This window comes from Sinocyclocheilus rhinocerous, unplaced genomic scaffold (genome assembly GCF_001515625.1).
Source record: "Sinocyclocheilus rhinocerous isolate Xijiao unplaced genomic scaffold, SAMN03320098_v1.1 scaffold263, whole genome shotgun sequence".
NCBI classification, from domain to species: domain Eukaryota; kingdom Metazoa; phylum Chordata; class Actinopteri; order Cypriniformes; family Cyprinidae; genus Sinocyclocheilus; species Sinocyclocheilus rhinocerous.
The window spans coordinates 813,710-828,950 of NW_015645086.1; the positions used below are offsets into that span (position 1 = coordinate 813,710).

The window sequence follows — 15,241 nt, forward strand, 5'->3', positions numbered from 1 at the left end:
AAACGGTTCGGTACGAATACGTGTACCGTTACACCCCTAATATATATATATATATTTTTACATTTTTCATTTTAAATGAATGTAGAGATGTAGAGGAATGAGAGATAGTAAATAGCAAAAGGTGTAAATAATAGTTCTGAACAAAATAATGATACAAACATCAAACAAACAAACAAATAATATTAATAATAAAATTATATTTAAACAAATATTGAGGAATGAGGGATAGCAAATAGAAAAACTTACACGTGAACAAAATAAAACAATAAAAGCCATTTAAAATGTGAACTCAAAACAAAATAGAGCAATGATTTAGCAAACTTATATTCATCTCTCCATTTTGGTATTTAGTGCCATTCAAGTCCCACAATTTTCTCAGGTGAATTCCCTGTTTGATTTGGAAATGCACTGCATTATGGAAGCAAAATGTGTTGTGAATACTGTTTCATGTTTATTTGAAATACAGTCTACATAAACTTGTTAAATGTAGAATCATTTTATGGAAGCCACTGTGCTATTTCAGTCGGATCACAATCTGATGATCAATAAACACGGATAATAATGAATAAAATCTGTATCTCAGAAAGCTTAATGGTAATTGTCTTCCTTCTTTTATCTAGCATTCTCCCCTGGGCTTTGTACTCTAAATGGGACATGTCTCAAAACTGCATCATGGGTCATAAATAGATCAGCTATTCTCAGACTGCCAACTGCCAAAGTGTCTGACTGTAACACAAATCAAAAGCAATTATCTGGATGAGAAAGCAGCTGAGGTCACATAATAATGAATGAAGAGTTCGTTAGAAATGAGAAGGATTTAGCAGGCCTTGACAAGCTTGAAGTGAATGAGCTTATATGGGCTCGAGTTGAGGGTGTTTATATTCCATTAAAAGTCTATTGAGCTTTCCATCGGCCTCAGTAACATCAGCTGTTGATGCTTTTAGCTACTGTTCTGTGCTAAAACAGCCAACATATAATTGTACTATAAGAGTAATGTATGTTTAAAAGTCTTGATTTAATAGATTACTAGTAGTTATTTTTATCTGCATTTATATAAAAAAAGAATGGTTCTGTCTCTAAAATATCTGTAAAACGCTATAGATAACAAACACACAAATTCTACATTAATGTGACAAGCTGTTACATTGATTATTATGCTTGTAATTAAAGCAACGTTATTTATTTATTATTCTTATCATCACTATTAGTATTTTACCTTGAAATATCAGTTTCAAAATCATTCAGATGGTACACCAACTTCTATTTAGGCAAATAGTGTCGCTTTTTTTCCCACTCTCCCTCTAAATTCATAAGTTTAATGAGCGGGTACGAAATTCCGCGAAAGGCGATTTGCTTTACGGCAGTAACGAACAATGCATGCGCTATCCGCTGTAATTACGACAGTGAATTCCACTCACTTAACCATAGGGGGCTCTAAAGCCTCAAAAATATACAAAACTACATACAGTTGCCCTTTAGGTTTGAAAACACTCCTTACTTGTGGTAAAATCACTATAATGCATTGCCTCTAGTTATTTTTGAGGATTAAGTCAATATTAAATCCATTTAGCACTACTGATGTTTGTGTATGCATTGACTGGAAATGAGATATTCCTGAAGGAACTTCTAAGGGTCAAAATGCCCTGACCTTCAGTCTCTGGATGATTCCAGACACACATGAAAGCACTTATCACTTAGTAACACTGACACACACACTTCTGAGTGTCAGCGCCAGTGAGCGGTTCTGACCTGCCCTCATTTGAACGGACACTTGAGAACTTTTAAACACACATGCACACTTCAATACACACATTTACACATGCAAGGCAACACATAAAACACAAAGTTTCAGTACCTGAGGTCAATGCAGAGCCATACAGTAGAGAAATAACCCCAACCTAGCTTTGACAGAACCTTGTATCTCTTATTAAAAACATCGCCCACCTGCACTGGGTGATACCCACCTATAGAGAGAGAAAGTCAATGAACTGTATACACTTATAAAAACAAAGGTTCTTAATTGGTCTCTATGGTTCCATGCAGAACCTTTAATATCCATGGAAACATTTTATTGCACAAAGGTTCTTTGTGTTCTTTACACTATGGGAAAAAGGGTTCTTTTAAGAACTGTTCACTGGAGATTCTCTGGGGAACCAGTGAGTGTCAGCGCCAGTGAGCGGTTCTGACCTGCCCTCATTTGAAACATCATAACATGAGAACCAGGTACTCAAGAGTTTACTCTGAGAAAAGATCAATATTTATTGACAATATACCATATTTGTTAGGATCACAGCATGATTAAAGCAATTTGTCAACAGATTAATGTATTCTATGTGGTTTATAATGACTAACCATTTAGATTGCAGCAATTCGTGTTCACACAGGAAGCAGAAGTCTTGATGTTTGCCACCTAGAGAAGACACTCTTGAGGTCTCTTCTCTGACAGGGATTAGAGATACGAGGATAAATATATACGGTCTCTCTGCTGCTGTCCTGCAGAGGCTGGTTTTAGACCTGGCAGAACATATATGATGCATAAAGTATCATGAGAGTCATAAATCTTTGCAGATGTAAGCATACATAATTCAGTGGTTGCTGATGTAATGGAGCATATACAAATGACTAAATCTGTGCTGTGTATTCTTAGACAACCATAAACGTCCGGTAGAGGTGGAAGCGCAGCTCTTCTATCCTGACACATTTGGCTCACCAAGAGTCAGATAAGCCAGTACCGCATTTAGATCAAGTCTGCATATTAACACATACAACAACATACTAATTCATTCATTCTAAAATTATAATTCTATAATTATTGTGATGTATCTTAAACTAAAAGTACTTAAACTAAATCTCAAAGAAATGTCAATTAGTGGATGTTCTTAAAGGATCAAAAAAGAGGTACATGACCAGAAGTCTGCTATAGACCAATAAAGCACATACTATATATAAAACAACATAACTCATCTAAATATAAAGCAGACATTTTCATTATATAAGGATTAACTTCTGCCAACACCAATTGGGCAGTACAGTAGCACATAATAAAAGGTAATTATACCATAATTATAAGGTAAATCTACTTTACTATACATGTGTATGGAAGGATGTGATGGAGACATTTGTTTTCCAGAGATCAAAGAAATTCATTCAAGCATTACTTAATTTATAATAACTGAATGGTATTTTGAATCTATTAAAAGTTGTAATGAAGACCCTAAAGACATATTTCACTAGGGTAAGTAAACAACTACAGAATGTTCATTTTGCAAAAACTGTTCCTTTAATACAAAGACGCAATCACTCTGTTTTACAATGCAACTTTCTGAACAGTTCATTAAAGTAAAGCTGAACGTCCAACAAATTGTGAAACATTTTGAGTTATAGCAACATTTTATTTACAATAGAAATGCACAGGTAAAAGAACAGATGGTAGAAACAATTTACAGTCGCTTCAAATAGGCCAGCGCATCCTGTGCAAGACTTACAAAACAATCTATAGTGTATCATAGCCACACATACGTACAAAACAGTGAGCACAATAGTGAACTACAGCAAAAATAAGACCAGTATATCTGCATGAAGAGATCTGAACAAATACTGACAACTGCAGTCAGTTCACTGTAGATTACAAGCTAAAAAAAAAAAAATGTTAATTTTAAATTTGGGAGGGGTGGATCATAATTACCAAATTTGGTCTGTACATTAATCGAACACAAAATAAATAAATAAATACATAAAAATCAATAAGAAAGTAAATCATGCGAGCAATGCACAGTACGACAATATACGTCAGCTCACAATATCATGTGCATTCAACATAACTCATCTAAATATAAAGCAGACATTTTCATTATATAAGGATTAACTTCTGCCAACACCAATTGGGCAGTACAGTATCCATGTCCTGAAGACCAGTGTTTACTGTCATACAACTGCAGCCAAACTCTGTCATTTCATCTTTTTATAGAAGAATTGAAAGATATTATTATATGGCTACCAAAGGCCACAAACAGAATCTCTGACCCAATCACAACAATCCAACAGCAGAAGCACATTTTAAATATTTTTGGTGAAAACCTTTACAGTAAAATATACATAGAAACATGCAGAGTAAAGAGGTGTGTTGCACTCACGATTTGGTGCAGATCATGTCCTTTGTGTTTGTTTGCATGATTTCATCAGAGGTCTGGAGCTGCTTATAGATGCTCATCTCTGACTTTATGAACTCTCTCTCTGAGTTGAGAGATATTCTGAGGAGACAGGTGGCTGTGCTGCTCACTAACAAATTTGGTCTGTACATTAATCGAACACACAATAAATAAATAAATAAATAAAAACCAATAAGAACGTAAAACGTGGGAGCAATGCACAGCACAACAGCTCACAATAAAATGTGCAGTGTCCAGAAAACTTAAAAAATTTTAAAATCTAATTTATGTTAGCCATGATCTGATAAAAAAAAAAAAAGAATTAAAAGTGTGACTGCTTTAGAATAAATTTGAAGAAAAATATAAAAACGTGTGAAAATATATAAAACGTTTGAAAGGATGGCCATGATCGCACAAATAATAATATATATATTATATATAAAAAAAACAAAACCAAAGCAGCATAAATTAAATACTTCCGGCATAACTATTTCAGCCAAGTGTGCAGGGATGTATCGCAGATATACACACGTGCAACCTTTTACTGAAAGCCAACCAAAAACATTGAAAAGCACACTTTAACACTGAAGAAACAAACCTTAATGACTAGAACAAATGCACAACTGAGCATTGTGAACGTTACATGAAACCTGTTAACCTAAATCAAGTGTGTTAATTGGGTTAACCTGCCATTTACATAATCAGAATCGACAATAAAATGCACACGCGACATGCATGTGCCAACCTAAAATCTCTGAATTCACGGTGAGTATCCATGCATGTTAATGTATATAATACTGTAGCCTGTGCCACATGAAAATATCTCAAATGGCCCTGTTAGGGTGAGGTCCCTTAAACCAGTGTTTTTCATTTAAAGCAAAACAAAAATCTGGATAAAAACAGTTTTCAAGAGAACACTTAACAAAAGGTCTATGGGAGTGTTGAGCAAGAATTGTCATTTAGTTGTCCTTAGAAGCCATCCTTTGTTTGTTTTTTTTCTTTTGAGTTCTTTTATTAAGTCACAGGCTGCAACATAAAGCACATCACACCAAATGCATGGATAAGCAGTTTATCAAGAATCCGCCAAACAGTAAGTCGGCCTTTGTAAGACTTCTTTTTTAAATACAGAAAATGTGGTGTTCAAGCATGCTTGACACGCTGAAAACAACATTCTTTGCTTAGGGCCGTACGTCTCAATGCAAAAAACCCTGGAGGACTAGCGCATCAGATAAGGGACTTCTCTCAGAAATGCCCCGCCAACAACAGTTAGTTTCACAGGCACTGTAGCGTGTTGGTGAGTGACTGCTGTTCAGATTAAACCGAGAGCAGCTCTACAGACCAGCAACAGTGTACGTGTAACATCTATGAGAGATTCACGCTTCTCGAATCTGTGAATGCTGTCTTTAATCGTAATCATCCGTCTTAAATATCCTCTGTGCTCTGGAGTCTTCAGGAAGTAAGAGTTCATGTCTTTTGGCAAGGTCTCTGGTCTCTTTCTGTCACCGGCTTTGTCTCTTTTACAGTCTTTTCAAGTGTCTGTCTGAGGTTACAGGTCAAAGGTCAGTGACTTTATTCTCCACAGCTGCAGCAATCTGTTGGAGTCTGTAGCCCAGCTGCATCTTTTGAGCAGTGGAGTCCTCCTCTAAAGCTGTGATGATCTATGAAGAAAAAAAAAAATTATAGACATGAAAAGGATTGGGGATCTTTTCATTTCATGATATGTAAATCATCACCCTAACTTTAAGTTGGCTGTTTAGTTTCAGACAATGTAAAAATAAAATGTTAAATTTAATTTTCCTTTGAGTTCATTTCTAATGTTACTTAAGTTTAATGTAATGAATCTGCAGATTCTCTGGTGTTTAAGAATAACAGTATCTATCCTGCTTCCTCTGAATTAACTGACAATGTTCATATCCATCTGCCTGGCATCAGAAAAGACACAGAACGAGCTTTTATAAGAGAATGTCAGGTGTTTAACTGACTGAAAGTGCTGTATGTTCATAGCTCAACAAATACTTTATTCACAAAAAATCAAGAAAAATGTGATTCCTCGTGATAAAACTTATGTCTACATGCAAATATTGTTCTACTTGTAAACATGGAGCAGTAGATGTATACAATATTAACTCTTGTTACAACAGGAGTCTATTTTTGTCACTGTTAATACTGTGCATCATTGTTATTGTTACTAGGTTGCTATAAAACACTTGCTAAAGCATGAGTGCATGACAAGAACGTGCTGTCAAGCCCCTTCATCACTATTCACACCAGAGCATGCAAATATTAATAACTCATCTGAAGGGCAAAGCACACAAAACAGACAAAAGAAGAGTTACTTTGAGTTAAAACATGATTTAATTTTAATAATCAAACTATTTTAAAAATACACTTGCTGTTTGATAAAAAACTTTATCTTTTTTCAATGCTATTAATGCCATTTTAATGTACAACATAAACATACAAATATACAGAGAGAGAGAGAGAGAGAGAGAGAGAAATATATAGAATATACTGAAGTTCTCACCTGATCATAGTATTTGTTGATATACTTGTACAACTCATGCAATGCCACTAGATGGTTAACTTCATTAGAGTAGTTCTGCAATGGAAGCATAACACAGAATAAACAATATTATAATGAATTAATTATAATTAAAAAATGCATTTAATATTGGCATAACAAATTTGTTGTCTCACACTGTGGGGGGATGAGTTACATAAAATAAAAACATCATAGCCTCATATATATGGCATTAATTAGGGTTTGATTGTTTGATGTCAAAAATCATTAAGATATTAAGTAAAGATCATGTTCCATGAAGATATTTTGTAAATTTCCTACCGTAAATATATCAAAACTTAATTTTTGATTAGTAATATGCATTGCTAAGAACTTAATTTGGACAACTTTAAAGGCGATTTTCTCAGTATTTTGATTTTTTGCACCCTCAGATTCCAGATTTTCAAATAGTTGTATCTCGGCCAAATATTGTCCTATCCTAACAAACCATACATCAGTGGAAAGCTTATTTATTCAGCTTTTAGATTATGTATAAATCTAAATTTCGAAAAAAATGGACCCTTATGACTGGTTTTGTGATCCAGGGTCACAGATGACTGAGGATCATTTACACACTACCAGACTTTCAAACTGTTCTGAACACAAACTCATGCAGAAAAATATGCCTTGTTGCTAGGAGACGTGTGACAAAAGACAACAACATTGGCTCAAAATATCAAACATGTCTCATATCCTCTGAATGGATGGAATCAGAATTTGAAGCTAAAAAAAATCGGAGTCTGTGACCATCATACACTACGTAAAATCTGTCAACTCGAATCTGCAGACTGGCTCTCACTTTTGGCAACAAGCATCAACTTGTCCAGACTGTAAATGGGGTAAAAATCTGGCTAAAAGTCATGTAGTGTATTTAAGCCTTCCTTAAGGCGTACAGCGGTTGTGACTTTTACTCAAACTTTACAATTTTTACTCGGTCTTTGCAATTTATTCTCAGATTTGTACTTTCATACCCAGTCATTGTGAGTTCCACACAGTGACTGTGAGGGTAGGGGACACACCAAACCGACTCCAAAGAACTAGCGCTGAGGAAAGCCTGCTGTGGCATCACCTCACATCACCTGTGTCGGGGCAAAAAACTTACACTAGAACACATCAGACAGACTACAGCCAATGGCCAGCTAGCGCGTACACTCTGCGCTTGTGTGAGAGAACATAACTCTCCCATACCAGCAGGTGGCAGTAGTCTGTATTCGGCATTCAATCAGGGAAACCGGGAGAGCTAGAACTGTGGATACACCAAGCGGCAACCTTCCGGTCTCTCTCATGAAACCAACACGGAATTGACTAAAACTGCAATTCATCGACTGGCTGCTCCAAAAGGGAGTCAGTCCCATAGACTCCCTATGTTAAAATGCCCAACTTTACAGCAGAAAAAAAAAAATGTTTACAGCCTGGTACAAAAAGTTGTTTTGGTCTATATAGCTAATTTTGCCGTCACGGACACTACGTCCATGTTTTTATACAGTCTATGGGATACACAAAGCAAGCAGGGCTTGCTTTTACCATTGTTTACACCAGCTGTGCTCATTACTGATGGATTTGTGTAGCTTTTTTCCATCATGTCTGCTAAGTTGGCACTTGCATTGTCAGCCCTTGGTCTTCCTCTTGTGGATAAAGAAAGAAAGAAACGGATAGATTGACAACAGGTGTCTGTGCGTTCCCTCTTTACTCTGTCATTGGTTTGCTTTCGTCAGTTCTGTTTTTTTCTTGTGCACTCATTCGCTAAGCTGAACAGACAATCGGAGTCCTCTTTCTCGCCAACGAGCTCCGTCGCAGATTTGACATACAGAATCAGACAAAAACAGCTGACGGTGTCCAACTAGAGTCAACAGTGCGGAATTTACAGAAAAAAAAAACTAAAACGGCCGATGCTCAAATAAAAAAAAAACAATTGACATTGTCTGACTGCTGTCCGTCATCTTGGTGTGTCCCGGGCTTTGTGGTTTGCTTTGTACAAAGAGCTTTCTAACAAGAATCATCTTTGAAGGCCAGTCAAAACAACCACATCTAATGGATCAGGTGAGGGCCCCTTTATTTGTGGGTAATTTGCACCCACATGTAACCGAGTAAGTGTTGCTTGCCACTTTCCTCCCATCTGGACCAATCGGTTTTGTGCAAGTGTGCAGAGACAGAAGAACCAGCCTCTCTTGTGGGTCTGGTTTTGTTACTTTTGCCTACCGCCACAATGCAGAAAACATCCTAAATCCTCTGATGGCTTTTCAGAATGTTCTCTTTAAGTTTCTTTAACCCAGGCTGTTCGTCATCATCAAATTTGTAAATATGGTAACCTGAGCATCACAGTGTAGGTAAATGTCCCATAACTCACCCTAGAGAGTTCAGCTAGAGAAGAGTTCATCTCTTGGTCACTAACAGGGATGGTCTGTCTTATATCTGAATAATATCTGATGAAATACAATCAACAAAGTATGGTGAGTACATGTCATTCCACATTGAGCATTAAACTGCATTAATATGAGCTAACTGAACTCACCTCTCCACCATTTGTTTGTAGCGTGGGATGTCTCGAGCGTACAGGAGCTTGTTGATTGGGGAATCCTGTATGTACAACACAGAGAACCAAAGTCATTAGCGGCTGGTCTTTTAATCTGGCTTCTTCCCGCAATCCATCTCCTCCAGCTTCATTTTGATTGGCTTACCCTGCCCAGTTTGTGGTCGGCGATAGTGCAGGAGTCCATGAAGGTCTGAGCAATGACTGACAGCACTGCATCTACATTGTCAGAGGCCTGAACATCGAAGATGAACTGAGGGTTCTTCAAGATATTAATCCAGAATCTCAGTGGCAAGCTACAAATCAAAGTCAAAATATAAGTTGTGACCGAATTACCCATAATACTTGCCTCATCTTAAAAAAAAAAAAAAGTTCTTTACCAACCTGTTTGTTTTCCATATATGGATTGTCTCTGGGTCTGTAATGTTGTGCTGTGCAGCCTGGTCATCCAACAGATCAAAGAAATATTTGACAGCCAGAGGAACCGGCTGACTGGTGCTCAGGATCACAGTGAACAGATCGTCTACGAACTTCTGCAGTGTACCCTAAAACACACAGTACAGGTGATCCATCTGGCCCTGTTTACAGTGAACTGTGTCAGTGGCGTCTGTATGTGGTACCTTCACAGACAGCAGGCGTGTGAGGTAGATCTCTGGGATGGCCTTGGCTCTCTCACGCTCTTTGTCTCTCAGACTGCCCCGTCTGTGTTTGGGTAGCTCCGCCTCCTCACCGGCCTTCACCAGGTGCCACTGCTTCACTCCTCCTTCGTCTCCATCCTCCAACATCGGGGTCTCTGAGAGAGGAAAGAAAGAATATATGAAAATATGAGAAAATCTGTAATAGCGGTATGATCAAACGGTTTTCTTTTGATTATTCTGGATTATACGCTACTGTTCAAAAGATTTTTATTTTTGAAAGAAGCCTCTTATGCTCACCAAGGTTGCATTTATTTGATTATTAGAATTTAAAATTCTGTTGTATTATACTACGGGGCCGTTGAATGCTTGAATCTGATTGGCTGACGAACGTTCTGAGGTGTGCTCTTAAGATGTAACTGATTCCTGTGATGCAAGGCTGCATTTTCAGCATCATTACTCCAGTCTTCAGTGTCACATGATCCTTCAGAAATCATTCTAATATGATGATTTGCTACTCAAGAAACATTTCTTATTATTATCAATGTTGAAAACAATTGTACTGCTTAATATTTTTGCACTTTCAGGATTCTCTGATGAACAGAAAGTTACATTTTTTTTTACCATTATAGATCTATTTAATGCATCCTTGCTAAATACAAGCATTAATTTATTTTTACTGACCCCAAACTTTTGAACGGTAGTGTTTATTAAATAAACATAATATGTAATATCTACTTTTGAATAATTCAGTGAATTTTACATTTTAAAAATGAAATGTAACTAATCTGATATTTTTTCTGTTTTTATTTGGAACTTCATGGACATAAATGAAAAGATAATACTATTCATAACTAATAAATAATTATTTAACACTTCAATAAAAAGAAAAACCGAAGTTAGTAAAACTAATATTTTAAAACTAAGAACTGAGATAGTTCAACTCTGTATTCTGATTAGAATAATTTTAAAGCTGTTGTAAAAATGTCAGTATATGCAAACCTGCATATCCACTGAATTCTGCATTGATTTGGTAAATTTTTATGTTTTTAGTTCTCTTGAAAAAAAAGAAAAAACACCATGTCATGCTGAAAAACAAGCAAACTTACTCTCTCCTGGTATGTAGTCATGGCTGTCGTGGTGAATTTGTTTGGATTGTCGTGACACCAGTGTTACTGTGGCTCCATCTGGGACCTGCAGAGATATAGGAAACACTTACAAATCAACAATGACTCAGAAAAAAAAAACAGCATGTGAAATTTCATTCCACAAAATAAAGTCATTAGATTGAAAAACAACTTGAGAGACCTTGTAGTGTTGTAAGGTGTTGAGGCGTTTCCAGGACCCCTGAACCACTGATGTCAAGTCCTGATCCGACAAAATCAAATGACCAGCCATTCCCGCCCTCCACTCTATAAAACACAAGATTACAAGAACTTACATTTATCATTAAATATTCAATTAAGCAGTATTACATACATTTTTTAAAATAATTGTTATTTTATTAATATTATTATTTAATCTTTATGTATTTCAAGTAATAAATACACAGTAAATATACATTTCTTTAAATGATCGGCTTGGTTTTTAAACATTGTATCAGCTTGTGTCAGGCTCTTACCCAGATGCACAGAGTCTGCGGAGGGTCTCTGGGAGTATGACGTGCCCTTCAATGTGTGCTCCACAATCTTCTCCTTCACCTGTGTGATGGTGTCACAATCCAGCACTTTAGTGGGGACCGTCTGAGACTCACCAGCACCTCCGCTGCTCACCAGAACATTCAGAGTCTATGGGGCAACATGGAAAGCGGTTGAAAAGCAGTTGTTTACTTTAAAGTTTCACATTTTACTGCTCATGAAAAACTTTCTATATTTTTTCAGGACTCTGCCATGTTATACGTCATGTGTGAATGAGTTATCAGATTAAAAACAAACAAAGAAACAGTAAAATATCAACCTTTCTCGTAAAAGTCTAAATAATGCACAACACATAGTATAATATCCATTTCTGCATCAGAATCGTAATGCAGAGAGCGTGTGTGTCTCACCAGTGTGCGGTACTCCACGTCTTCCCGCAGCAGTCGGTTGTCGTTGAGTGTGTATTTGGCTTTGCCTGTAACGGCGTCCACTGGGCCTTTATCCACCTGGTGCTTTATGGCTTTGAACAGCATGTAGAACGCCTCACCTGCTGTGTCCTATATATGAATACATGGATATATAAATAAATAAAATAAAAATGTATAATATATAATATAAACAGATATATAAATAAATCCTATAAATAAACACATGGATCTGAAATATGAAATATTAATTTGAGTTATGCTTATGCATGCTTAACCCTGATATATGAAATAATAGTCAGAAAAATCCATATTTTTTTTTTTTTATGAAACCGTTTATTGAACCTTCAGACAAAATATATATATAAAAAAAAGTTTGCACGTGTTTTTTTGTTGAGTATAATATTTGATACATAAGGCTTTTATAGTATGATACAGAAGAATATGAAGCTCATTCGTGACCAAACTGAACAAAAATATGCAAGGTGCAGTTGGTGCAGAACTGATATTTATATGGTAAAAAGATGAAATTCTGATTATAAATGCAAGTAAATGAACTGTTTAGCAGACTACTTAAAATGCATATAAACATAAATTGTTACTCTATATCTCACAATAATATGTCTTAAGATGATATTTAAATGCTTTGTTTTTGATCAAAGCTCTGTTTTGATTGTGGGGGCAAAACATATAATGCAATGCAATACAACGATGATTGAGAGATAATAAATGTACTTCAAAAGCCTGATGTATCATATTTAACATGGTTTTTCAAAAAAATTATATATAGATAATCAAGTAAACCTATGTTGATTCAGTCCAGTAAGTGTTCATCTTTCAATACTACTAACAATATAAAAGTTATTCTTACATTTACTGTATAAAATCAGTAAAGATTTCACAGCAAAAAGACATGTGCAGCATCACCTGAAGGGGACATTTTTACAATTATACTAAAAGGTTTTTTACTCACTAAAAAGCATCAAATATCAAACAGACGACAGAAAGCATGTTCGAAGGCATATAGACAGCAACGTTTTGATTATGTTGATCATTTAGAACCCTTAGAAATTTGTGCATCAAATATGATACAGCAGGCTTTATAGGGTTAATCTGCAATCCAAGTGACTTTTTCTATGGACTAGTTACATATTTAAATACAATTACTGGCACGTTTTCCCCTACTTTAACTTCTCTCTCATCCAGTTCTTTGTATCTCTTACTGAGTCCTTGTGAGCCAAACACAAGCATCACTCACCCTGAGGAAGGTGTAAAGACATATGGACATCCAGTTAGTCAACAGCTTCTCCACCACAGACTCGGTCCTGCAACAGGCGAGAGATTTCCACTGAGAATCATACTGCCACAATTATCAGTCGAAAGGATCCACATCCTGTTCATTTATGCGATTTAACAGGGATTCTATGATTTCAGTGTACAGTAACATGGCTTCAATGATATGATTTAAAATCTGAGAGACTCATCACTACTGACCTGCGCAGCATGAGTTTGGGGTTTTTAGTGGTGTACTGCTCCACCAGGTGACTAAGCAGAGTTTTTAGGATGTCGGTGAAATACTCCAGCTTGCCGTGCAGCGCCACCGTGAGGAGGGAGGCCACATACGCCCTGTCCCGTGGAGAGAAGGTCCGCTGGGCTTCCAGAGTGTGGATGAACTGTAGAGAAGTATATGATGTATATGAAATGAAGACACAACCAACCTTAAAGCCTTAATGGTCTATATAATCCAGTTTGGTTGTTTGAATAATTCTTTCTCAGAGGTTTAAGGAAAGCCCACCTTGGTGAGGAACAGTTTGCTGTTTAGCAGGTTAGAGAGCTGAACCAGGCCTTGCTCCACTGTGGCCCGGCGACAGGCGGGAACGTCAAGGTCCCGTCTCAGAGGAGAATCACGGTGACCAGGGAAGAAAATCCTCTCGGAGTATTTACGATAATCCAGGACTGGAATCCCAGAGCCCATGAGATCACTGGACACATCCATCATCTCAGTCATCAGATCTGCGCATAGTACACACACAAAGTTTATTATAAGGCATTTCAAGCATGTCGGCAGAGTCTGGCTGATGTTCATGTGGGAGCTTCTGACCTGTGAACTCCTTTTTACAGCGGTCTCGGACACTCGTCTCCAAATTCTCCAGTTGGATCTGGACTTTCTTATAGTCTCTCAGTGCTTGCTTGCTTTTCCTCCTGTTAAACACGCACAAACACACAACACCAGTCATAAGGGTCATTTTTTTAAAATTGGCATTTATATATCATCTGAAAGCTGAATAATAAAAGTTGTTAAAGTTCTTAGCAATGCATATTACTAATTAAAAATTAAGTTTTGATATATTTACAGTAGGAAATTTACAAAATATCTTCATGGAACATGATCTTTACTTAATGTCCTAATGATTTTTGGCATAAAATAAAAATCAATAATTTTGAACCATACAATGTATTTTTGGCTATTGCTACAAATATACCCCAGCGACTTAAGACTGGTTTTGTGCTCCAGGGTCACAAATATAAAAAAAAAACTACACACTGCTGAGTCTGGTAATGTCTCTTTATTCTCAACTGCACATCCTAGTCATCTGATTTATTGTAAGTTTTGAGAAGAGAGCATGCCAAGCATAAACATATGTACTGTACAGTGGGGTCCAAATGTCTGAGAAAATACTTTAAATCTAACATATTTGTTAGATATATGCTTCAGAATATGATAATCAGATTATGAACTTGTGGAGGATAATTAATTGTATTATTATTATTATGTTAATCAACTATTAATTTAAATAATGTCGTAATTATAATTAATTATATATATCAAAACTTTATTGTAAAGAAAGAAATTTAGGTAAGTATTATAGGTAGGTTATAATATAATATAATATAATAAATATAATATAATATAATATATATGTTTTAAGTTCTGAACACTGTTTTCATAACACATTGAAATAATCTTGATTTCAATAATTAATACATATATAAAAATAAAGATAATATAATAAAAAAAATGTGCTACTTTCACTAGCTTTCTCAGACTTTTTGATCCCAATGCATGTCTATAATCAGTGATAAACTGGATAATCTGTATGGGAATACCTGTATACGAGTACGATAACCAGCACAATAAGAGCCACGATGGAGGCTCCCACCCCGACTCCCACCTGGGCCTCCAGTGGGAACGCAGCTGGGCCCTGAGAATCATACTGCACCCGTCCCAGAGAAAAGTTCAGATTCCCCATCCTCACCTACACAAACACACACAAAAAACTGATTTCCATATCGTATCATGGGACA

At 36.3% G+C, this 15,241-nt stretch overlaps 2 protein-coding genes across 2 annotated transcripts in view; both read right to left on the reverse strand.

The window, feature by feature from the left end:
* Positions 1 to 5,616, reverse strand: part of LOC107705652 (SRSF protein kinase 3-like) — a 10,818-nt gene extending 5,202 nt beyond the window's left edge. Inside the window, exon 1 of the mRNA XM_016509044.1 lies at positions 5,488 to 5,616. Coding sequence (XP_016364530.1) covers positions 5,488 to 5,616 — 129 coding nt within the window. The remainder of the gene's footprint in view (positions 1 to 5,487) is intronic.
* LOC107705653 (plexin-B1-like) overlaps positions 4,687 to 15,241 on the reverse strand; it is a 96,373-nt gene continuing 85,818 nt past the window's right edge. The window contains exons 25-40 of the mRNA XM_016509045.1: positions 15,044 to 15,192; positions 14,037 to 14,137; positions 13,731 to 13,948; positions 13,430 to 13,608; positions 13,194 to 13,260; positions 11,921 to 12,067; positions 11,495 to 11,660; positions 11,182 to 11,285; positions 10,983 to 11,067; positions 9,859 to 10,031; positions 9,623 to 9,783; positions 9,387 to 9,534; positions 9,221 to 9,285; positions 9,056 to 9,131; positions 6,673 to 6,747; positions 4,687 to 5,806 (exon numbers count right to left, since the gene is read on the reverse strand). Of these exons, the coding sequence (XP_016364531.1) occupies positions 5,702 to 5,806; positions 6,673 to 6,747; positions 9,056 to 9,131; positions 9,221 to 9,285; positions 9,387 to 9,534; positions 9,623 to 9,783; positions 9,859 to 10,031; positions 10,983 to 11,067; positions 11,182 to 11,285; positions 11,495 to 11,660; positions 11,921 to 12,067; positions 13,194 to 13,260; positions 13,430 to 13,608; positions 13,731 to 13,948; positions 14,037 to 14,137; positions 15,044 to 15,192 (2,019 nt within the window). The 3' untranslated portion in view covers positions 4,687 to 5,701. The remainder of the gene's footprint in view (positions 5,807 to 6,672; positions 6,748 to 9,055; positions 9,132 to 9,220; positions 9,286 to 9,386; positions 9,535 to 9,622; positions 9,784 to 9,858; positions 10,032 to 10,982; positions 11,068 to 11,181; positions 11,286 to 11,494; positions 11,661 to 11,920; positions 12,068 to 13,193; positions 13,261 to 13,429; positions 13,609 to 13,730; positions 13,949 to 14,036; positions 14,138 to 15,043; positions 15,193 to 15,241) is intronic.